The 26,739-nt window shown below is 41.2% G+C and overlaps 1 protein-coding gene across 5 annotated transcripts in view; it reads right to left on the bottom strand.

The window, feature by feature from the left end:
• LOC148022980 (uncharacterized) overlaps positions 1-25,741 on the bottom strand; it is a 33,895-nt gene extending 8,154 nt beyond the window's left edge. Inside the window, exons 1-6 of one of the 5 annotated variants that reach the window (XM_087695934.1) lie at positions 25,603-25,741; positions 25,206-25,297; positions 13,259-13,330; positions 12,991-13,158; positions 5,214-5,309; positions 2,149-2,271 (exon numbers count right to left, since the gene is read on the bottom strand). In XM_087695934.1, the coding sequence (XP_087552060.1) occupies positions 2,149-2,271; positions 5,214-5,309; positions 12,991-13,158; positions 13,259-13,330; positions 25,206-25,229 (483 nt within the window). In that variant the 5' untranslated portion in view covers positions 25,230-25,297; positions 25,603-25,741. The other 4 variants (XM_087695935.1, XM_087695933.1, XM_087695937.1 and 1 more) reach the window with 4 other exon arrangements.
• Positions 25,742-26,739: the final 998 nt, after the last annotated feature.

Below are 26,739 nucleotides of genomic sequence, written 5' to 3'. Positions count from 1 at the left end.
TTGGAGAAATTTGTCCAATCTGTAACAGCAGTTGTAGTAGGCACAAGTAAAGAGATTGTACTTGTACGCAATATCGGAGCTGATTTTGATGTGGAAGATTTTACCAATTGTTGACATAAGGCAAGTATTTGATCAAAAAGTTGTTGAAGGGAATCCATTTTTTCTATCAAACTAGTAAGTGCTAAATGTGTCCAATTTGCAGCTTGAAGTTCAGCAATTCAAGGAGTATCTTGGGGTCTCAAGTAGGAAGCAACCTGATATTGATTATTTTCATATTCGAATTCCTGTACAACATTGAGAACTGAACAAGAGGAAGAAGCCTTTTCTATTAATTTTTTACAATGTTGGCACACACCATGAATTATGTGATCATGGGAACAAGGTTGAGTGTGAAACTTTAATACATTTGCCTTCTTAGAAGGGGAAACCTTGAGCTCTGGTTGTAATGGAAATTGAGGGACCATTGGGTCAGCAACAAGTAGTTCTTGAGCTTGTTGTTGGGGCAAAAACAATGTCTTGCCTCTAATATTTTGTACTTTAATGACCTTTGGAGGCAAGAGTTCTTTCTTTTTTAGAGAAGCTATATCCATCTACCATTCGTGTGGAAACTCAATCTCAGACCAATTTACACAATCAAGGAGAAACCATTGTGTAGTCTCATCTGACTTCATGATGATGGTCTAGCCTTTATCTTTAGGAAAATTGACTCCTTCTACAACTCTTGGTATTGCTAGAGACATACAGTGAAATACCATTCTATATTGAATTGCTAAATGGGTAGAAGATGCCTTCATTTGTAATCCCATAGTTCTAACATGAAGTACCAACAATTCTACTAGATAGGGGTCATCCATAGCTATTACATAGTTAGGGTGTAATTCAAAGACATGAAGTTGAAGGTGTCTGGTGTCCAAAACAGCAGCCATACAAGAGGCATTTAGGCCCCGACAAAAGAGGGGAATAATTCATATGGCTATATATCCGAGGTGGAGATATGGATAGTCTTTTTTGTGTTGGTGTTTTTGGATTTTTGGGAGTACAAGTGCTAGAAGATTAACATGTTGATCTTCAGAGAGAGTATCTCCTATTGTCAAAATACCTTGGTCTTCAATATACATTATGGAAGCTTTAAACTTAAATAGTTGATTCTCACCATGTATATGAGATGTACCAATCTCAGGAAGAATCCATTTGGAACTTGATTGTGACTCATCCATGATTATCGTTGAGTTTCCCAAAGATTTGTAACGCTCCAAAAGTGTCTTAAGAGCAGAGGAAAACACATTACCACCCTGACGTGAGGAAGCCATTAAGGATTACTGGACGGTTGAGGATGAACGCTCAAAACACGGCAAAAAACAGTGACACAGCCTAACTGCCTAATAAACACGAGCAGAACCTCACTTTGTCACTGACTACCTTGCTTCTCTCAAGTGGTATGTGATATGGCAATATTCCCCATGATTGTCATTGAGGATTTACTAGCTTCATTAATCAGCCAGCCGCTACAAATGTTTTTAAATCCCTACAACACAAGAGAAATCATGAACAAAGAGGTGATATGCATTTTGGTCAATAGAACAATCCAGAAGGCATGCAAATATTTCAAGGTAATTGCAACAAACACTCATAACATCAGTTTTTACAAACAAAGAGTAGATGGACTTCGCCAACCATATTTTTCTTGTGATAGGCCTTTTTTTAAATCCTCAAATTATATACTAAAAGGGAACACTTGGATTTTGTAAGTATGTTTTCATTTACAATAATAATGAGACTATTCGCAACAGTAAAAATAACACTAATAATCTGAGTCCAAACAAGTTTTGAAAGCGTTGTCTCTTAAGTTCTAGGAAAGATCCCACCTTTCAGAAAGTGATTTTAAAAGGAACATTTTGTCTTTTCTTGATTCAACAAAAAGAAACTAATTCAAAAATTCTCATTGAAAAAATCTTGATTCATTATCTTCCAAAGCCATGACCTCTGCTTCTTACACAAATTGCCATTAATGCATCATGCAATGCTCATATACCATCTGTCAGAATCCACGTGAACCTAATCATTTCTTTCCTTTAAAAACATGTTGACCACCTTGTTTCCCTATTAGCAAGTGGGAAAAAAGAACCCACTCTGGTACGCTGCACAAACCTTGTAAAGAATAGCATCACTTTCAGCTTCCAACTGTCTCACTTCATCCTCAGAAAGTCCAAACCATTCATCTATCCATGCAAAGCAGCGTTTATGGCTCTCAAGAAAGAGAGCTCTCTCAGCCTGCGAGAACACTTTCATTCAGTTACTTGACAGCTAGCCAGGCACTTTATGCACACACTTATCTGTTTAAACATGTTGGAAAAATATGTGTTGTTTTTTAAGGATTTTTCTACAACAATGTTGCAAAACTGACAAAACATGTTACTTGTTTAAAATTAGCTTTTCGATTAATATTCTATATAGAAATATTTGTTAAAATTCAAAATATAAAACAGCAATGTCTTAATAGATAACATTTATCAGTGCTTATAGCCTACTTGATGTTACCTACCACAAGAAGCAAACCTTTTCTCATTATTTGATGCTTCCAAACAACCTCTCAAAAGGATAGCCAGCAAGTCTCAATTGAAAGAATCACATGGGCTTTACTTCAATTAGATCTTGGAAACCCCACTTAAAGTCTCACAAGAAGCCACAAAATTGGTATGTCAATGGGCCATGCCGAATAGTCTCAAGGAACACTTCATGTTTCTATAGTGATGGTATGCCTAATCTTTCAATAATGTAGACCAAACAGCCTTAAAAGTGGTTATTGGCTCTTGTGAGTGTCACTAAATAGTTTGATGGGCTATTTACAAGAATCTAAAACCCCCCTAATTACTTCGAAGAATTTGGCAAGGTTGTTTGAGGTAAACACAAAGGCCAAAAAACTGCTACTCAAATTAAAGCTGAATCAAGTTAAAAAAGAAAATCTATCCATCAATGACTATACATTAAAGATCAAGAGTATTGTGGAAGCTCAGAGCTTCAAGTCATTTATGAATACCAAGGATGATATCCCTAACTTTGCAAATTTGATCTCTATGCTGATACTTAAGGAGAAGAGCCTTAGCTTGGATTCCTCTTCTTCTTTAAGTAAAAGAAAGTCTACTCAAAGTTATGGCGCATAGCAAAATAGGGGAGGATAGTCCTGAGGAAGGGGGAGCCAAAGAGGACAAGTTGCACATTTTAACCGACAGCAAAACAGAATTCTAATAATAATAGGGAATGCTAGCATTGTGGTGAGAAATGTCATATTTTCAGTAATTGTTTCAAACAGAAAGCTAAAATTAGAAATGTGAAAAAACAAGGAAATTATACTTCCACTAGCAAAAATAATGATGACAAAAGTAAGCACCTTTTTATCATGCAACATTTTATGAATACTATAACTGTTGATGGTTCATCTAAGAATAATGTATGGCATGTAAACTCAAATGTCTCTCTAACCACATGACTTCTCATGAAGAGTGGTTTAGAAAGATGCAGAGTCCAAAGTCTCTAGGCTACATGGAGACCAGGGATGATACAGCCCATCCCATTACTCACATTGGAAATGTTTCCTTGAGTATACAAGACGGTAAAACAAAGTACTTGCACATATGCTGGCTTTTTTTCAAGGTGGGACTCCAGCTTGCTAGGGTGCACAGGTGTATGTACTTCACCAAAGATGGTTAGCTGTTTAGCTTCTATTCAGAGATTTACTATTCTTTCAGTTACCAGTATAAGCATAATGCTCCTTACATACTCTCACACATGACTTGTTCTTTTTAATCTAGGATACCTTGACAGGATATGTGAGTTTATAGCCTTGATTGCAAAGGAATCTTTCCCTTTGCACGAGCATGCTCACACTGGCAATAGTAGCAAATCAGTTTGTGAAGTTACGAGCTACCCCTTTTGTCTAGCTCTAATAGAGGATCCCTTTACTGGCATTGTGGGATTCTGCATACCTTATTTCCTTAGCAGTTCCAGGTTATGGCTCTCCAAATCAAGGTTGGGCATGACACTACTTCTGGTTAGTTTGTTCCTGCACAGATCAGCTCAGGAAACTTCTGAAGAACCCCACCATTGCCAAATTAAAAGCAGAAACTACGAAAGTAGCAATAGCAACTTTCCTTCAATAACAGTCCCAACAATCCCTTCCAGCTGCCAAATTCCATTTCTCTCTTCAAACTCATCTTCGTTTCCTTCCAAATTCCAGCCATGAGTGAATCCCCACAGATTTTGTTTACTAGGCTGAATTGATAGATTACCAAAATAATAAAAGATCAAACAATGGTCATATCTAATAAACCCAAATTATGGGGTACCATGCTACCATTATCAAGGGGCTTTAGAAGAGTCTCTAGGTTAGCTTATATATAAATTGAACACACAGTTTCAATTTCCCAATTGTCACTGTGCCAAAAAAAGGACAAAAAGTTAGTGGATATAACAGAAGTTAATGTGGCAATGTAGAGAAATCATGCATTGATATCATGTCAGGGCAAGGAGGTATATAGCTTCTTAGACAGATACTTGGGGTATAATCAAGATGATAGTTGTGAACAACTTGCACAATTGAACTGGGGATGTTTGTTGATAGAGGCATGCACCTTGAATTGACTAACACCCCTGCCACCATCACAGCATCCATTTTTCTAGATACCCTCCCAATGAGCTCATGTTCCTAGTTGCCTTCCTTGCAACCTCCAAATTGAACAAAGCAACCATGGACATAATCTCTCTTCTCAGAGCCATGACCTACCTAGAGGAGAGAGGTTTTCAATATTGCCCCCCAAAGCATTTTAGGGGTTAGGACATTGCTTTTTTTCACAGTTCTTGATTCTTCTTTGTTTATATGCTTTAGACTTTGCATCTATACACTCCTGACTTTTTGCATGATGTCCTCTAGAGAGACAACTAATGCAACAGTTCAACAGAAAAACTACAATAGCAATAACTGTTCAAGATAGATATGTGCAAGTTTAGCAATTCAAGAACTGGAATCAGGTCTGAAAGGATTAGATAACTTCAAATTTTTCCCTTCAGACAACAGGAAGCTTTTTTTGCATGATAACTCCAAAGAGAAAACAGACACAAAAGTTCAACAAAAGATTAGGAACACAGTAGTGTCCAGAATATATGCAACTATGAAATTAAAGAACATTGAAGTTAAACAGGGGTGACAGGAATATTACCCCCAAAAGAGCTTGCTCCATTCGATAGCCAAAACCCCAATAGGGAGCATCAACTGTAACAAGCTTGTAAGCTGTCATCATGGGACTACCAGTGTTCTGCATCAAAATCCATTTCTTATATAGGCAGCAAAACTTCACTTCAATCTTCAATTGTAAAACCATGAAAGTCTTTGTTGACAAGAAACACAAAACACAACTGAGTAGAAACTATGATAACTTCTAGAATCCAAGTTTATTTATTGGCCCAAGGGAAGAGACCACCAACCAAAAGTTTAACAAAATGGTGTGCCTTAAGAATGGCATCCTTCTTCCAGGCATGATCACGAAGACATGAAAGGCAGTCAAGTGAAAGGAAAGTGGAACCCAAGAGGAAGAAGTTTGACGGTGAGAGCTATGGCGGATGGAGAGCAAGAGCCGAGAGAGAGAGAGAGAGACTCAAAAGTGGGAACTCCAACAACCACAATGTGTGGCCGGGCTTTCCTTTATTCAAACTGTCACTAAAGAATAAAGAATAAGTGACTGTGACGAGCGCCCGCCACCTGCAGTGTGCAGTGGCGGATACTGTCAGTGTAGTAATACACGGGAGGCTAGGCGGAGGCGCCCTTACCCCCAAAACCCTCCCACTTAAAGACAAATCTACCCCAGTGAGAGAGAAAAAAGAAAAGACAATACAACATGTACACATGTACAACAGGATGAGGAAAAAGACGTCATCTCATCCAATGCCCATCAATCTCCTGAGGAAGGCGGAAGTGCTCAGTAGTGAGGCTCTTCATGAGCAAGTATGCAGGATTCTGCTCAATCGGAATCTTAACAAGGTCAACAGACCTGTCCTCAACAACCTCGTGAATGAAGTGATACGTCACCTCAATATGTTTCATCTTCGCATGGAAGACCGGATTCTTAGCCAACTGAATGGCACTCATAGAATCCCAATGCAGTGTAGGCATAGCATCTGTCATACCAAGTTCTGCAATCAAATGGCCTAACCAGATAGCCTCCTTGCAAGCCTTTGTAGCTACAATATACTCAGCCGCTGTAGTAAAAAGGGTCGTACACTTCTGCGCCCTGGACATCCAAGAGATAACCCCTCCAGCATAAGTGAACACATAGCCAGAAGTGGACTTCCTACTATCTGCATGTCCTACATAATCAGAGTCAGTTCTTCACGACTCTTGTATCCTGGTTGCCATAACAAAGACACATATCTGTTGTGCCCTTCAGGTACCTCATGATACCCTTCACAGCATCTCAATGTTTCTTGCCAGGTATATAGCCATACAATGTGCCACAACCCCAATTGCAAAAGCAATATCTAGATGGGTGGCTATCATGGCATACATAAGACTGCCCACGGCTGATGCATAGGGAAACTTCGCCATCTCGGCCCTCTGCTCATCTGTCTGCGGACAATCGGCATGTGAAACCTTCACATGAGAAGGTAATGGACAGCCAATAGACTTAACATCCTACATGCGGAAGCGCTCAAGGACTTTATGAATGTACTCCCTCTGTGATAGATAGAGTAGTCCCTGAGATCGATCGCACGTAATTTGCATACCAAGTATATGAGAGGCCTATCCCAGATCTTTCATCTCAAAGCTCTTCTTGAGCTGAGCCTTAAGAGCATCTAACTCCTCATGAGCTAGCCCTGCTAAAAGCATGTCATCCACATAGAGTACCAAACGCAATAAAGAACTATCACGGGCTTTCTTCATATACAAGCACGGATCCATAGCACTGCGACTGTAGCCCTCTGACTACATGAATGCATCAAACTTATGGTACCATTCCCTAGGTGCCTACTTCAAGCCATATAGACTCTTCTTTACCTTGCACACTAGGTGTTCCCTGCCAGGGTCTGCAAAGCCCTTAGATTGCTCCATGTAAATCTCATCATTCAAGTCCCCATGTAAAAAAGCCGTCTTGACATCCATCTGGTACAAGTCCAGGTCAAGCTGTGCAACCAAGGCCAAGACTAAGCGTAGAATGGTCATCTTGACCACATGAGAAAAGACTTCATCAAATTCAACACCATGCTCCTGCTTAAAACCCTTAGCAACCAATTGAGCCTTATATACCGGCTTGGGGTGTCTAGGGGTACTTTTCAACTTGTACACCCACTTGCATGGCAAAGCCTTCTTACCTTGAGACAAGGAAACCAAATCCCAAGTCTAATTCTTATGCAATGAGTCAAACTCAGACTGCATAGCCCTCTCCCAAGAGTGACAATCACCCCTGTGCATAGCCTTATCATAAATGATTCCTGCATCTGTAACCAGTACATAATCCATAGAGGGCGCAAAACGATCAGGAGGTCGTCTATCTCTAATAGAACGCCTCAATCCAGGCTCTGCTGCCTGACCGACATCCTGCCTAACATCAGCATGTCCAGCATCTGGGCCATGAGCATCAGGTGATGCTACACGCTATCTAGCTAGCCATGGAGCGGACTGAACGGGAGCAGGTGGCTCCTCCTGAAAGATAACTTTGCGTATCTCAACCACTTTCTCAGGCTGCATATGCATTTTGTCCTCATGAAAGATGACATCATGGCTACGGATCACTTTCCGCGCCTACAGATCCCATAGACGGTAACCCATCTCTCTTGTATCTCCATAGCCAATGAAAATGCATTTGACACTTTTAGGATCCAGCTTATTGCGTTTGTCCTTGGGCACATGACAGAATGCCTCACACCCAAAGACACGCAAATAATCATAAGAGAGGGGCTTGCTTGTCCATACCTCCTCTGCAACCTGAAAGTCAATGCTACTGCTAGGCGACCTATTAATGAGATGCACTGCAGTAGTAATTATCTCAGCCCAAAAGTGCTGTGGTAAGCCAGCCTGGCTAAGCATGCTACGGACCCTTTCCTGAATGATCCTATTTATGCGTTCAGCCATACCATTCTAGGATGGGATGTAAGGGGCGGTCAACTGATGCTTAATACCCCGCTCAACACAAAACTGCTCAAAAGCACGCGATACATACTCACCCTCATTATCTGACCTTAGGCATTTGAGCCTTTTTCCAAACTAGTTCTCTGCCAATGCAAGCCAATGCTGAAATGTGTCTAAGACATCGGATTTTCTCTTTATGAGATAAGCCTAAGCATTACATGAGTAATCATCTATGAAAATAACAAAGTATTTTGCCCCACCAAGTGACTGACAGAACATGGGCCCACATACATCTGAGTGCACAAAAGCCAAGGACTCACCCATGCGTTTCTTACCAGAATTTTTATGTGTATTTCTAGTATGTCTGCCATACAAACAATGATCACAAGAATCAAAATGTGAAGAGTCAAAAGGCGGAAGATACATCAAAGCACGGAGCATTTTCATTCCTTTACGATACATATGTCCCAAACGAGCATGCCAAAGAGATACATGGGAAATGAAACCCACAGACAAAACATGATCCAATGTAGCTCCAAATACAAGTAAGGAATAGAGGCTGCCAGACTTGGCACCTCTTGCAAGAACAAGCCTACCACGAGTAATCTTCCATGCAGATTTTCCAAAACACACAAAATACCCTACATCATCAAGCTGTCCAACTGACATAAGGATGTGAGTCAACGCAAATACATGGCATACATCATGCCAAACAAAAGAACTGGCAGAAGGAAACTGCAGCCTAACATCTCCAATGCCCATAATATCAAGAGACCTGTCATCACCAAGACGCACAGAACCAGACATAGTACAATAGATAAGAAACCAATCTCTACAAGGTGTCGTATGAAAGGACGCAACCGAATCCAAGAGCCAGCACTGCGTATACATAGAATGTATCTTAAAAGTCTGTAAGGCATCGCATGAAGAAGCTGCAAATATATAATCATCATCGGAATCAATGGCCTGCATGACATTAACCTCTTCTATATTCGCACTGGACTTTGCAAATACAATACTGCGCTCAGAAGACTTTTCTTGCACTTTTTCTTTCCCTTTTCTTTGCGCTTATCATCTGCATTTTATAGCACTGCGGCCTAATATGTCCTACTTTCCCACAATAATGGCAGGTAAGATCAGACTTCCGTCCACGGGACTTACTGCAACCATGTGACTTGGACCTAGACTTCTGAGAGTCCCTACCCTTATGATCATTATCATGCCTGCCATTTCTGCCACCTCTAACGATCAATGCATATGAAGAACGGAAAGCATCATTGTTTCTCCTGTTGATTTCCTTAGTCAATAAAGCACTCTCAACATCTTTGATTTTCAGCCCATCAAGCTTGTTTGTGCATATGGCAGTACGGAAGACATTCCATGATTCAGGCAAGGTGCCAAGCAGAAATAACGGGTGCAAGTCGTCTTTGAACTCAATACCCTATGACAATAGACTCTTCATGATAGCATGAAACTGACTAAAATGAGATGAAAGAGAGGTCCCCTCCTTCATGCGAAGGTCCATTAACTACTTCAATCAATACATCTCTGACGCAAGACTTTGCTGCGCATAAAGCTCTTGAATCTTCTCCCATAAATCCCATGCACTCTGATTTTCATCTTCAACAACATTATGATGGACCTCTTCTGAGAATGACAAAATGATGGTAGACTTACATAGCTCATCAACTTCCATCCAAACATCATCATCCATATCCTCAGGTTTGATACCCTTGAAACGCGAGGGTTTAATCTACAACTTCTACACCAAAACCTGTCATATTTGGGACTTCCAATACCCATAGTTGGTACCATCCAACTTGGCAATGTTAAAGAGAGTTGCGTCTTTCAGATGACCAGCCATACTGTCCCAAATCAATGCAAAAAAGCAAAATTGCAAGTTGCTGTAATTAGCAAAAAATGCACTAAAACCACTGTTAAAACTGACTGAAAGAGTGGATTTTACCAAGAGAAACATATGTCCACCATACATGACCAAGATAACATCAAATAGTAAGTATTACCCTCATAGAAGTGCTCAAAATCTGCAAATTTCAGCCTGTTGTAATAAATGACAGTAGTATGTAAAATTGTCCCAAAATGAAGCAATCACTGATACATATGTCACTATAACTGCCAAGTAACAAGATACATCCAACAATGAGTTTCCAGGGGCAAGAAGGTACCAAGAACTGTCAAACCAATAACTTGTCAGGCAAGAGATATCTCATAGGTCCAGAAGTCATGCATGTAATGGATCTCGGGGTAAGAGAAGAGACCAACCACAAGCAGAACTGATAGAGCAAGAGGCTCAATACATAACCATCCAAGATGCATACAAAACTGACAAACCTGTGTAACGGAGATAGGTGTCTACCCCAATAGGCGTATCAAATCAGCCCACTACAAACAAACTGCAGACATAAAGCTCTCAAGAGAGCAAATGCATGTAACTGTCCCACAAGCTCAAGCTCAAGCTCATCTGTAAATAAGACTTTGCGTACATCTGAAGATACCAAGAGGCTCCCACTAGAAATGAAGTCAAATGCAAAGAGAGCAAGCAACGCTTAAATACATCGAATACATAGCATTAGACATGCCAAATCCTAGTAGGTTACATCCGGAGCATAAATCCCAAGGTATCTCAAGCCCGTAAAGCATAAGCCTGAAAGCATTCAAAGAGTAGGTAACTGACAACCAAATGTAATGCCCGATAGATCCAAAATGCTCAAATACATCTGAAGACGAAGCTCCAAGTAACTATCAAGCATGGGCAAACCAAGTGGCATCCATATTTGACCAAAGCATAAATACAAGAGGCCTAAATGTCAAGCAGTGACAATAGGCATAGACCAGTCCAAAGCATGCCAACTAAAGCCAAATACCAATGAAGAACGACCAATTCGGAGCCTAATCCAAGCTCAAAAGCATTCCGAAACCAAGAATAAGCATTTGACAACCTCCAAATACATTGGTATGATCATTCAAACCTCTAGTAAGCACCCCGTATCCATGAACCAATGCATACACCAAGTAAATGAGCTTCAGCCCATTGTATTACAGCAAGCAATTTACTATTATATGAAGCTCAAATGGTGCTCAAATCTGCTCCAAATCAGTCCCAAAGCATAGATATAGCATCCCATAATATCCGAGCATCACCGGGCATCAATAGGTATCAAATAGACAATGCTTAGAAGCATTAAACAGTAAATGTCAAGTGTTTCCCTGTTTTGACAGTCCTGGGACTGTGTATACAACAAAGGGCTCAAGAGGGAAGCACTCGAATCGGACATTGGGAGCCAAGATCCAATGCCGGGGAGTCCGCGGAAAGGTTGCAAACAATGCCGGGAAACCGGGGAAGGAGCTGGAAATGCCAGGAGGGGATTAGCCCAGCCCCCTAAAAATACGCCGCATTTTGCGTTGGCTGCTTCTGGGGGCTGGGGGATCTTCTACAACCCTCGGGAGCACTTGGCAATGTCGAGGGGACTCTAATGCAACCCGGGAAGAAGCCGTTGAAGGTCCGGAAGCTCGGAGAGGAGGCGGGAGATCAAAACATACCTGCAAATGAAGGTGCCATGGCTGTTATTGAAGCTCGGGTTGAAGCTCTTCAAATCCGGGTTGAACAGAATGCCGGGTAAGTACCAATGCCTTTGCTTTGATACCAGTTGGAAGGGAAGTAGAACCCAAGAGGAAGAAGCTTGGCGGTGAGAGCTATGGCGGATGGAGAGCAAGAGCCAAGAAAGAGAGACTCAAAAGTGAGAACTCCAACAACCACAATGTGTGGCCGGGCCTTCCTTTATTCAAACTGTCACTAAAGAATAAAGAATAAGTGACTGTGACGGGCGCCCGCCACCTGCAGTGTGCAGTGGCGGGTACTATCAATGTAGTAATACACGGGCAGCTAGGCGGAGACGCCTTTACCCCCAACATCAAGCACGACCAACAGGCAGCAAGCACTCATGAAGCCAAAAGGCTACAAAAATACACGGCTACAAGAATAGAAGAAGGGGATCGAAAAGCAAGCACAATGGGGGTAGTATAATCTCTCTCTCTCTCTCTCTCTCTCTCTCTCTCTCTCTCTCTCTCTCTCAAATGACAGAGTTTCCTACTTGAGCCAACTTCGTCCTCACGAGTCTTCATCCCCACATTGTTGTGCCCTCTCATTGAGATATATGTACATGTAACCTGCTCCTGCCTACAATGATTGTAGATCTAGAGTAGTCTAGGTCACTTTATCAGTTTCAGCATTTAAGTCTAGTAGGCACTTTTCTTTTCTTTTGTACAGGTGAAGTATGTGATGGAATCCTGACATTGTATCGGTTGGGTCCCATAGGCCACTTTGGTCTCTTCACAACCACTAATATAATCTACTTATCTCTCAACAAACCAAAACACCAGCTGCCATCGATTCGCTACTTGCTCCCTGGATCATTCTCACTCCCATATTCTGCACAGTCGTTTAGTATAGGTGTTACAAAAAGGGAGAATTGAACCCGGGTCAGTGGGTTAATAAAAGCAAGTGGGCTACTGCTAGGGTAGCCACTTGATTACAGAAAAAAAACAAAAAACAAAACAAAACAAACAAACAAACAAAGAATTTTCGGAATTGTTTAACCCTCTTGTGTGCAAGAAATTGCAAGCCCTGAGGAATGCACCTTTACAGTTCCTATTAATCATCTCTCACCAAACGCAGCCCCCACACACCAGAAAAAAAGATTTAACAAACTAGTTTTTACAAAACCCAACCTGCCAAGAAACACAACAATCATCCTTCGCATCTTTCAGTTTACGAAAGTATCTCTGCGATTACAAACGACTTGCAAAACCACTTCTGAAACTGGAACCTTGAATAGCAAAGGTTGATATAATACCTGCCATCCAGGTATCAGTGGTCCACGTCCAGTCTTTCTTGACTGAAATGATGTCAGATCAGCTGATGACCCACCAAGCATGTAGCTCCAGTAGTCAGTGGCATTTGATGCAATGTCCAACAATTCAACTTTTCTGAGAGCTAATGACTCAGCATCCAAATTATGCACCTGGCTTTCGTATATGAAACAATTACAATGACAATTCAAACCAAGTATTCAACTGAAAACAAAGACTAAATTTGTAAAGTTCTTGACCATATAGACTTACATTTGGTGAGGTTCCATTATCAGCCACATGAATGGTCTCAATGGTAAGCTTGAACCTAGTAAAATAGGGGCACTGAAATGGGAAAACTTTAATGACACATACCAAAAAAGTCTGTGCATTGCTTGTAATTTTTATATGTAACCCCATTGAAGAGGTAAATGACTAACCTTGAGCACTTCAAGAGCCAATAGCCAGCACATGAAAGACAAAAACAATTTTTGGCAGGACATCAGTGCACTCATAGCCAACCTCTTATGAAAAAATTTAACAAAATAGCATTAACTAATGTCAATATGCCCCAATCACACCACACCAAACCCAAAATCACATCTCCCTTTAGAGCACAATGGCCTTTCTTCTACTTAGCCTCACTCTACATTGCTTCCCCTCTCTCTCTAAAAGCATAGAAAAAAAATAACTAGCCCCACCCCACCCCCAACCCCCCCCCCCCCCCCCTTTCCATACAAGCAAGCACAATACTGGGATCTATACCACCTATTCATGAGTAGAGATGTAAGCATAGCATGGCACACATTACATGAGCCATACCAGCTCACCACCATTGTAAACCCAAAGACATGGCACTCCTGTGTAGAGAGGCTATATGATGCACCACACTAGCTATCAAATCCACACCCTCAATAACCTCACCCTACCACATCCACCTCTTCACATAGGATATGGTGAGGAGAGCAATAACATACCTATCGCATGGATGGTCGATGGATCGCATGGATAGGTATACAAGGTGAATGCTTCATTTATGCAATGGACATTTTTGGCCCCTCTCTTTGCATTTATGTTCAATAGGGAACTAGCACAAGGCTTTTCACACAAGTACATACCATTGTATCTATCTACAAGTCTAGAGATACCCTAGGTTCACTAATTATAGGACAATCATTGTGGGCCACACTTTGGACAAGTTATATGGAGGAAAAGCTGAGCACCTATGCAAAGAGCCCCCAAAAAAAGGGGGGGGGGGGGGGGGGGGGGGGGGGGGGGCGGGGAGAGAGACTTTACTACTACTTTGTGAATTTCCACAAGGCTTTTGATACAATCCTACAAGATAGAATACCATAGAGCTACAAACACTTGGGTTCCAATTAGACATGATCGGGGGCACCTACGCACCCTAAGAGAGGGTGGTAGGCCAAGTCAGATGTCCAAGAGCACTCTCAAATGTGTATCTAGCACTATCAGCATGAAGCACAGATGCCCTCTCCCCCCTACACTCTAGACTCTACATCAACGAGATAGAGAACTGTATCACATGAGGAGGAGAAGATGGGGTGGGCATAGCAAGTACATTGCTCTCTATCGCACTTTACGTTGACAATATTGTCTTGATCTCTAAGTCGTAGGAGGGTCCACAACGACATCTCCATGCCCTACATGACTTCTGCAAATAGCATGGATTGACAATTAATCTTAGGAAAGCCAGGATCCTAATTTTCCAAACAGCAACCCCAATACAAAGGAGATCAATCTTCACTATAGGAGTTGAATAGTTGCAAGTATTAAATTCATATGTCTCCTTGGGGATCACATTCATTGCATCCACTGGGAGATTCACCATGGCATAGGTAGCCAAAGATCGACTTACATGAGAATATGTAGTATTAACCATGTTAGAGAGACAATGTGATCAAGTGCCCTTCCATAAGCCCCACACACAAAGGTAGCTATTTGAAATCTAAGTTAGACAAGGACATTAGGAGTTTTGACATTGTATTTCTCTATCATTTTATATGCTTTAGACACTTTAGGTGAAGGGCACATTAGTGCATTTCTTTTTGGGCATTTTTGGCTATCCTGGGCGCCCTATTTTGGGCTTAGCCACTTTATTACCAGTTTTGGCCCCAATTTGCCTATATATAGGCGGCTTGCCCTCCCACTCTCATTATCCATCATTGATCCTTCATGATCAACCAGCCCTCCTCATTCTCTCATCCCTTGCTAGCATATAGTGCCCATACTGACACATAGAGCTGCATGTTGGGACTGACTGTTGCAGCCTTCTACCTTCAGCCATTGCAATCACGTTGTTCCTTCTCTCTCCTACATTCTCTCTTTGTCTCCTCTCTGTGTTCACTTTCCTCTTTCCATTGTGCACTCTCACATGGTACCAGAGCCATGCTGGGAGTTGGAGATCTTGAAGAGGAGTGTGCTGTCCGTGACAAATCCAACTAGGCGTCATCCACACGTGCTGCATCCCTTGTGTTTGACATCATAAAGTGCAGGGCAGCCTGTTTCCAGCCCATTATAGGCTGTGTTTACCACGGCCATTCTATGTTTTGACCTACGCAGCCATTATTCAGGGTGGACAGCACTATTCCTGCACCTGGGCAGCTTCTGACAGGCTAGGCAGCCATTATACAAGCTGGGCGGCACCATCTCTATAGGAACAGGCCAACGTTTCAGATCAGGCAGCTGTCTCTGGTCTGCGTTTTGTGTGGGCAGGCCACCGTTCCTCGTGAGCAGCACCTTTGCAGGTTGGGCAACCTGTTTCAGGGGAAGAGACTCTTTCATTTTAGTTTTCTTTGTTTCATGCTGGCTGGTCTTTTGTGACCTGGGCAACTTGTTATTGGTGCTAGGTGGCCTCTCTGTCAGGACTGAAGCAGGCTAGATCTGCATCTATTGCAAGTATTCCACTTCCAAGCACTCTTGGTCTATTACCAACCCTCAGATTGGCTGTGTTTACATGTTGAAGACCTGTACTCATCTGCGTTCACTACTCCCCCTCTCCGCTCAGTATTGAGTCGTCTCTCTCATCTCGGATACTACCCCATCTACACTACAAATACATATTTTGTTGACCCCGTATAGGTGGAGCACATCCCAATGGCAACATCTTCTTTGTTTTCTTGCAAGTACTTTCTTGAAGGACATCTATGGCCAACATGTATGCGGTCATCCAAGTACATGAGTGTAAGCTCATGTTGAGTTTGGCATCTCAGCAACCCTTTCCAAATAACCAAGAATATAAGTAGTATATACTACAAGCTTGACTTGCCTCCAAACATCCAAGTTTATCCTACATTCCACGTGAGTTGTTTAAAAGAACAACTTAGATAACGTGAACTGATTGTTCCAATCGAGAAAGCCTCATGGCTCAAGAACATTGCTCAATCTATTCCACTTGAACCCGAATTGGTTCTCGACCATAGGACTAAACGATCTCGTCGAACCATTTATCCTAAGTATTTGGTTTAGTAAAAGAACCATCTAGAGGTAAAGGCAGAGGTGGAGGTGAAGGCTATTGGGAGCCAGTATGTTCATTGAAGAGTCGTCTTCCCACTTCGTTCCTAAGGATATCATTGAGAACGGCAATCATTCATAAGGGGAGAAGTGTTACATCCTTGGATATCCAGACAGGTGCTAGTAGCATTGGTCACAATGGTCATGAAGTAACTATGTGAATGCACTAAAGGCACTTCGGGTTTAGCCTAGTCGAGTCCTATTATAGGACTCCAAGCGCTATTATCACATTCATTATCTAATCAACACTCTTGGCTCATAGACCAACACCCCATACACTGGGATGGTATGGGCTAGTGATATAGGACGCCAAGTCTTGAGACATGGTTGTGAGCCTATGTGATGCTGGCTCTGAAGCTTGAGGGTGAGCCCATTTGGCTATATGGCTAGGAGATCAATCTAATGTCCAATTCCTATATACTCATGGATATGGCTTGTGTCAAATCTCGTGTGGAGGTTGATGAATCCTTGGTGGACATTTCATCTAGCCGAGATATACATCTATGGACACATTGAGAGACAACTGTTAGAATTTGGTAATTCTGGGCACTGCACAATGTATTTTGTGTGGTGTGGACACTTATTCAAGTGTCAATGTAGTGTGTGTGCCTAATGTCTTTAGACATTAAAGTAGTGACACTAGAAACTAGAGTAAGTTAGCATAACTCTAGTTAGTTGGTGGAAGGCTGGTTAGGTCAATCTAAACTAGTGTTGTACTTTCACTCTATCTTTCAGTTTAGTAAGTACATAATACTCTCTTGCTTCAGTTCGCTCACTATCATTGTCTTGTTTCTCTCTCCTTCATTGCTGATCTTGATTATCATTCTTTATGTGGATGACATGCTGCTCATTGGACCTACAAAAGGAAAATTTGCAGATTTTAAGGTTGGATTAAAACATGCATTCGCTATGTCAGATATGGACTGTCTATACTATCATTTGGGGGTTCAATTTACCAAAAATCAGCATGGTATCATCATGTCACAATCACAGTATGTAGGTAAGCTATTACATAGGTTTAATATGCAAGATTGCAAACCTATGTACACTCCTATGGAACCAAGCTTAAAGCTGTCTATACATGATGGTAAAGCAATATATGATGTTGCAATTTACAGCCATGTTGTTGGCTGCCTCATTTACCTTTGCAACACACGTCCTAACATTCAATATGTAGTATCTCAGGTAAGTAGATATATGCACAACTGAAACCAGTCTTCCTTCTTGGAATGGGTGGTGATAACCTGATTTAAGAGTTAATTATAGCAATAAATAAATGCACATAAAATGAAATACACACTTTACCATAACATTCTTGGACAGTAGACACCCTGTTGGCCCCAAAATTGACGCCCCTTGCGGTATTTCTTTAGCTTTCATTCAATTGGAAAGAGTACAACTTGAGATTCTTCAATCTCCTCCTGCTAACCAATTGCTCTTGCTGTCATAAATGTCCAGCAAGCCTTTTGGGTCATTTGCCCCTTGTTTCACCCAAGATTTCCTCTCCAATTTGATCCTTGGCTGGCCAAATGCTGCCCCAAATCAATTCGGGATGGGCTGACTCCTGAAATCCCTTGATAATCTTCAATTATCAGCTGCTAATTTCAATCCCTTGAGCCTTCAATCTCTGGCACGGATCCCAAGGTGGCTGCTAAACCCTAATTTCTGCTGTGAATTAGGGTTTACTGCAGAAAATACAGATCAGCCCACCAAAAATGGCTGAGATCTCCTCCGAACGGCTGAGAATTGCTGAGAATGGCTAAGCATAGGCTGAAGGAGATGAGAGAATGCTGTAGAGAGAGAAAATTTTGAGATTTGTAACGAAGAACTGATCAAAATCAGTTGCCGCCCTGCTGTACCAGCCCCAAACGGATGCACCAACAACAATAGAAGCATCAGAGACTATGATCTTCAGGAGAAAGTGCATCAGCAGCAATTGTCAGCTTCCCAAGGTCAAGAATATGCAATCTCCATCACCAAAATGGTCTCCAATGGCTAGGAATTGGCCCCAAAAGCTAGCAGCAACAGTCCAACACCTATTTCCAACAGCTCCAAAATGAAAAAACGAGATTTCTCTCTCCCTTCAGCCCTATTTAGCATTTCCCCCACTTGCATGGAAAAGTTTTGCCAAGTGGTAGCTTTCTTAATCCATTTTCAGCAATTTCCAACCATTTAATTAATTTTCAGAATTAATTAATTCTGAAAATTAATTCAGCCCTTAATCCATGCCCAGAAAATTGACCTTGCCCATCCAAAAATTAATTGGCTAGGCCATTTGCAACCCAAAGTGATCCCATGCATTAATTGACCCTTGGACAAGCATTAATCCATTAATTAATGCCTAGTCCCTAGTGTCACCACTGACACTTAATGGCCAATTAACGGTCCTAGGGGCAAACTGACACCAAAATTCACCTAGAATCTAACAAGTATAACTTGTTACAACTTTTGCCTTTGACACCTATCTTTTTCACAGGGTCCTTCGGTCTTCAACTGTGATAAAGTAGCTTGTGCCTCACATGTGCAACACATGTGTATCTTTTAATTGCACATTTGATTAATCCTTTAATCAAATGTCAATTAAACATAAGCAAAGCATCGAATTTTCACGTCCTCGTGACAGACAACCCATGGAACATACATTGGCAAGTTGTTAAGTAGATCTTCAAATACTTGCAAGGTACTCAATCACAAGCATTATCATTTCCCAAGGGAGGAGACTTTCACTTACATGCTTACAATGATTCAGATTGGGCTGGTGATGCAAACACTAGGCAGCCTACTAGTGGACACTGATTTTTTCTCGACTGTTCATGCATTTCACGGCTGAGTAAGAAACAGCCTATAGTGGCTACCTCATCTTGTGAGGCTGTGAGTACAAGGCAGCCTTCACAGCAACAGTGGAATGTGTATGGTTGCCTAGATTGTTGGTTGATCTACATTTATCATTGGAGGGTCCTACAACCATTCTTTCTAATAGTCGGAGTGCTATTGCAATAGCACAAAATCCTATGTTTCATGCTCACACGAAACACACTGAGGTGCATTACCATTATGTCAAAGAGAGATTTTATGTAGGAGAGATCAGCTTGATATATGTACCCACACCAAAAAATGTTGCAAACATTTTCGCCAAAGCATTACCGTGTGAGAAGTTTCAAGCTTTTCGAAAGTCCATAAACTTAATACCCTTTGGTGATTGATCATCCTTGTAATTCATGACATTGGCACTACAAGGGGATGTTAGAATTTGGTAATTCTGAGCAGTGTCCAATGTATTTCGTGTGGTATGGACACTTATGCAAATGTCAATGTAGTGTATGTGCCTAGTGTCTTTAGACATTAAAGTAGTGACACTAAGAACTAGAGTAAGTGAGCCCAACTCTAGTAGTGTTGTACTTTCACTTTATCTTTCACTTCACCAAGTGCACTCTACTCTCTTGCTTCAACTCACTCACTATCACTGTCTCATTTCTCTCTCCTCCATTTGTTGCTCCTATTTTCTCACAATAACAAATTATTGTGCTCTCACAGATTATCTACAACAAATCATCACTACCACATGAGATCAATAGAGAAGAGTTCGCTACATTGCATCCCCCATGATGATAGCGGCCCTCTTCCAAACCATCATCTTCATATACAGAATACACAACATCCACCTAGATAGACTACCTAAGAGAGCTTTCAAAGCTTCTAGACAACTAGCATAAGCAAGACACAAGAACTCATGGTATGGCATAACTTGAGCAATGGCCCATAAGATATGGTATCAAACCACTTTCTCCCCTTCCAATATACCCTAACTCCCCCTCTATACACCTCTCTTGTACTAAGAGGGACCTAGTCATGCAATAGGATTTTTATCAATTGCACATGCAACATACAATCTCAACCTAGCAACCCCTTCTCCCACGGATGTCATACTACAAGGACCACTTTGGGAGGACTACAACGGATGGTTTCGTTGAGACTTGAATACCTAGAAATTTACATGCCACAATGATTTTTGAAATGCAAGCTGAAATCTACCTATAACTCCCTGCCCTCTTATCCCTTGGGAGTTTATAGCACGAATACTTACACTGGGTTCCTCATTTCTTTGAGAAGACTCTCCAACCTCGTAACTACTATTAGGAATTTCATTTCTTCCAATTATACCTTGCTATGAATTCAAGTTTAAAGGCTAAAATTGACATCTAACTTTAGATTTATCTTTGCTCTCTTTATCAAACAATTACATTTTTGCAAACTAGAATGAGCCATCCACTCAACCATTTGGTGAATTTTAGAAACCAACATAGAATCCTCATTGAGTGTGGCATCTCATGATTATATAAGGTTGCATTGAGAGTGCTATAAGCTCCACGCTCTTGTGACTCCTCATGATGGTCTTCTCGAGTGTGCTCAACCATAGAGCCCCTAATTTATTGCAGTACATCCTCATTTTCCTTGCATTTACCTCTATTCCCTACCATTTTCAAGTGTTGTCCACTAGACCTACTATCACATGAGATGTGAGTAGCCATCAGCCAAATCAAGGTCTCCTAACATCAATACAAGGTCGAGACAAGGAGAGTAGCCCATATCTCTAGAGCCAAGAGGATCTACAAATTGTGCTGGGAGGAGGTGGAGAATGAGGGGAACCACATTTACCAATATAGGTCCATTGAATCTATGAACAAAACTTGCCTCTATAAACCACCAAGTGAAAGCATACTAGCAGGACAAGATATGGCTATAAAGAAATGGAACACAAAATGAAACACTTAGTCCACAACATAGATCCAAGAGCTAAGACTAAGATAAAGAAATGAGAGTCTCCCAAGGGAGTAATACTCGATAGCTATCCTTACTATCAAACAATCATGAGTGGTCCAAGGATATCCTTGCCCAGCTAGATAAACACTTAGGGATCAACCAACCTTCACATAAGGCTCACCAACACTAGTCCTCTAATACAATCCGTGTAAAATACACCACTATTCAAAGGAGGCACCCGCCTCAAACTAGTCATAAAGTCTCCAAATTGGTGATGCTTGGGCCAATAGATCCTACTTGATATCTAGAGGCTCCACAAATCATTACTCCAAGCAAGCACCACCAATACAGTCCATGCAAAATACCCCACACTATTCAAAGGAGACACCCCCTCAAACTAGTCATAGAGTCTCCAAACCAGTGATGCTTGGGTCACATCCTACTTGAGATCCAAAGGCTCCACACATCATTACTCCAAGGAAGCACCCTGTAGAGATGGGGCAAGGGGACAAACCGTCACAACTCACAAATTTTTCCTAAATGACCACACACATTGCAACACATAGGCTACACCAAAGAGAGAGATAAGGGAGATCTGCAAGTAATACAAGCAATATCTAAGAAAGCTTAGGGATCAGTCCAGATCATAATTACCTGGAACGGGGAACGGAAACGAGAACGAGAATGGGACCCCGTGGAACGGGGAGGGACGTCCAAGGTCAGGGAATGGGAACAGGGGGAATGGCACATATCTTAAGTGCCCTAAATATGCCCTGCATGACCCAAATTACCCCAAAGAATATCCCTCTAATTACCCCAATACCCCTCAATGCTCAAAATTGACCCAAATGTCCCAAAATTGACTTGATTACCCCCATAGCTCCAAATTGCTCTAAATTGCCCCACTATCCCAATTTCCCTTGAAATTAGACAATATAAATGGATGATTACCTTGGAATTGAGGATAGGCTGAAATTTGATTGTGATTTGCAAGAGTTGATAATGCATCAAATTTGAACTTTGCATGGACTCCTAATTGGTGGGTTGTCTTGACACTTTGAATCTTAAACCAGCGAGAGAGAGAGAGAGAGAGAAAGAGATTAGTGTGTGCACATTAGGCAATGGAGATGGGTGAACATGTGGTAGGAGTTTGACACAAGCAAAAAGAAAAAACTAGAAAAGACGTCAATATTTTATCAACAGGCTTGGAATGGCTGTTCCAAACAGGGAACGGCAGGGAACGGCCTTGGGAATGGCAGGGGACGTTCCCTAGCCGTTTCACCTCCTCGGAGGGTTTGGAACGCGTTAGGCCATTCCTACAAGCCGGAACAGCCATTCCCCATTTCTATGGTCCAGATGCTGTCCACACACTATCTCACCAAGGATATATTACATATTATATCCACCAATCCTAACCAAATGGCTAGTCATCAGTGTATCATTATTCAATTATACAACTAGCCATGTATTACACCATACATCCACCCACCTTCTTGTTATATCCCTATATGGGCATTGTATTGTACACCACTTTACACTTCTTTGTTTGCATTGTTACATTTGGCACATCACACTTTGATGTCTAGTGACAATCACCATTGTACATGGTTCTATCTCATAGGCCACTTTCATATTACCAAATTTCAATAATGATGTGTAAGAGCACACTTGGACTACCAACACACTTTTTTTCCTCTCTAGGAGGTTTTTTCCCCAGCCTTGTATATATGTCTATTTTACTCTAGAGCTTACTTAACCTTGTAAATCTCCTATATTGCTACAACTCAATACATAGTGTTGTGTGTTCTCAAGTTTCTTCTTCCCCAAGCTGCATGTGCATTCCTATATCCTAAATCCAACAATCAATATCATAGTCGACTTTGACCTCTTATACAAACTTTTCAACACAATCTACTTGATTTCCTCTGATTGAGATGAGATTTAAAAAGCATTCACAGATCAACAAATACTACAAGAAAGCCCGTAGAACTTGGCATCCTTAGATTTTTTAATCTTTGTTCTAGCCTTCATTTCCACAACTATGACTACTGCGTAGGCTATTCCATCCTTCTATGTAGAATTTTCAACATCAGTCATTTCTACAAGTAAAAGCCTTTACAATATACTTTGTATTGTGCTACATAGCACAAGTTAATTTTGTGCATATTTTTCTCTATACATGCAACTTTTGCATCAAGTGCAGTCAATGGCCATGACTGGCAACAATGATGTATTATTTTCACCATTTCACAGCTTAATGCATCCTTTTCTCCCTTTCAAGAGGGCATGCAAACCACTTGATTCTAACTTATACTCATCTAGCTCATCACACAAAACACCTTGCTTAGCCATGCCATTATTAGTGTACCTTTCAAGCACAACCATCCACTCTTCATTGACTTCCTCATCACAATATAGACTTTTCACTCTCCATATAGGATGCAAAACATAACCTGCAGCATATAAAGGTGAGTGTAACAGTCCCATCTATCCACACACAATTCCTCAACCTCTTGCAACTTCCATGCCAAGGGTAACAACCTCCTCTTGAGCCTTGGCCATGCTTGAAGATACATTGCTACTTGGTTGGACATGAGCGACTACTTCATTATCTCATTGTCTGGTGCTCAAGAAATTTTGGGACATGGGTCAGATTGTCCACTCATCTTGGGGTTGAATTCGACAAGTGAATAAGAAGCCTAGTCATGCTACTTGTGTCGGACTTCCCACAAAACTTGTGAGTTCACTAGTAACAATTAGATTTGCTCGAGGCCTTCTCAATATTCATGGTGTACAATCCAAAAGCTTCATGAAGAGGCTTAGGCAGTGTGGTAGAGAGAGACTAAGCAAAGGTATGGATATAGATAGAGGTAGAGGCAGAAGGGGAAGAGAAAGAGAGAGACATAGGGATAGAGGTTTGAGGTAGGTAAAGAGAAGGGAGTAGAAAGGAGGGAGAGGGAGAGGGAATGGATGACTCAAGAGGAGGAAGAGGTGAATGGTAAAGGCAGATCAAGAATCAAGAGTAGATGAAGGAAAGTGTGACATCAAATGCAAGGAGACCAGTTGTTTTGGAGGGTGAGGGCTGAGCAAGAAGTTCAAACATTTGAATGGGCTGTTTGGGTCATTATTTTATGTTGGACAGAACAGTGTACACCAACCATACAAACTATACTAGTAGGATCGTACGGTATGGATCATACGAATCCATTTCATATGCGAACAGACTGCAACTAGGAAGTCATCTCAGCAACTCAAAACACATGTAAATATGGAGTGCTGGTATGCCCAGACTGGCACAATATAAAGTGAATAAATAAGAAAGCCTACCACACATTCACACACCCTATGCCTAGAAACCAAGAAAAGCCATTAGAATACTACAGACACAATTATGTTCTTCAAAAAATGCAATCTGTTCTTGGCTGCACAGTCAGACAGGAAGTCTATGGTATCCCTCTTAGATGTTCTCTTCATCCACACACTCCATGGGTATGAAATTCGGGATGGATTCACTGACACAAAAACCAGGTACCTACATATGGCAGCTCTCTGAGTAGTCAAGCAACAATGGTGTATGCACGCCATGATCCTTTTAATGAAAAAGAAAATATGCATTGTATTGATGTGTCTCATTGGGCATTGATGGCCCATGGATATTAACAGTCTTATCTTCTCTTTCTCTACAGCCTATCCCCACCTCGCAAAAGGAAATATGCCTTATATCCATCCATCTCATTGGTCATTGATGGCCCCATGGACAGTAAAAGTTTTTTCTTCTCTTCCCCCCTCTCTGCTCCCCCCAAAAAGACCCCTCCCCCCACCCAAAAAAGGGACCAAAAAGAAGCAAAATCTCCCAATACTGCATGTACCACTCAAAGTTATCATATAAAAAGCATACAATATAGGCATAATGTCAGAGAACCACCTGTTTTGCATTTGGGATAAGCATTCCAAGCTTCTTCCTCAATTTGCAAAGAATTTGCAGGTGCTATGGCAGTTACCCAAGAAGGAAATTTGCTGCAATTATCAACAAGTGCCATTTAAAATGCTTAAGCAAAATCCTAATGCAGCTACTTGAAATAAATGTGTTCAACACCAAAGAAAAAAATGAATGAAACAAGAAATTGAATGTTGGGTCAAACAATCAAGACAAATTGTAACAGACATGAAGAAGAAGAAAACGAAGACATCGTCCACAGAGTCACTTTAGTTTTTGTTGGATAAGTAATCAACTCATGATTGTTATGGTCGTGGTGGTGGCTCATAAGTGGAAGATAGGGAGATACATCAATCAAATTGATTAATTGCATTGAACAGCATACCTCTGCAGATGATATATCTTCAAGGTATATTGGCCTTCACCAAATTCCTCATCTTTAAAAGGCTTGTTAACAAGCACCTCCACTCCCTCTTTGTTGGAGGTGTTTTCTTGCTGCATCTTTGTCACCATATACATTTGTGCCACTCTATACTGTTGCACAATGGCACACAATAAACAATTTACAATCAGATCTTTGGTCAAGAAAACTCTGCACTGATACATTATATTTAGATTTTTATTCATGTAGCAGAATAATCTTCACACAGGATAATAAATAAGGAGAGTATGACATCCTAAAACTACAAGGTGTCTCATAAGAATGACAAAAAGAGGGAACCTAGTCCCCCAAATTTTTTGCAGCTCCTAAACTTTGCACTCTATTAAACCAACCCACTGAACCCAAACAGAAAAAGAAGTTTAGATCTTATTGACATAACTTATTTGCAAGAATAATAATGACTTTTTATTGCCAGCACACAAGCAAGCAGATAGGAATAAGAGCAGAAAGGTCCAACAATGGGTGTCTCTGCATGACAGATATAAATATTTGAGACATCAAGCAAAGGATCTCACTAGAAGACTGTGAAACAGTTACCCACTAAAAAAACGAAAGTCAAAACCTAAATCGCATGTCTGCTGCAAGTTGGACAATGATGAATACAATGAGGATATAGCAATACCCTAACCACAAGTGGTCCGTAGTCTACCATACTACATTAGGTATAGGAGAGCTACTAGGCATGTAATATCAACTGAATGTGAGGTGGTCTGCCGTTCTCCATAATTTCACATAGCTTAAGCTGATATTTGGTTTAAGACCTGAAGGCTGGACTCCAAAAATAGGAATACGCACTCAACACCCTTTTGAAACAGTCAAAGAGAAGGGCATGAGAAAAGGAAAAAGAGAAGGGCCATTCACCACAATCCACCCTCATAGTCTGTGTCACAATCACAATGGTCTTCACAACAATCCTCATGGTCACAACATTCTTTGCAACAATCCTCAATATCTCAATGGTCCTCCCAATTCTAATGACTATGCCTGCCATAGTGGTCCAACATGATGATCCATCAAATCTACGAAGAGTTGCTACATTAAAGAAGACACATCTGCAACCACAAACCACTAGTTGTGTCC

The sequence above is a fragment of the Lygodium microphyllum genome, chromosome 16 (genome assembly GCF_053477565.2).
Source record: "Lygodium microphyllum isolate KBCC chromosome 16, Lygodium_microphyllum_v1.1.10, whole genome shotgun sequence".
Taxonomy (NCBI): Eukaryota; Viridiplantae; Streptophyta; class Polypodiopsida; order Schizaeales; family Lygodiaceae; genus Lygodium; species Lygodium microphyllum.
The sequence above is the reverse complement of the archived record's forward strand: the minus strand, read 5'-3'. Positions and strand labels throughout refer to the sequence as shown.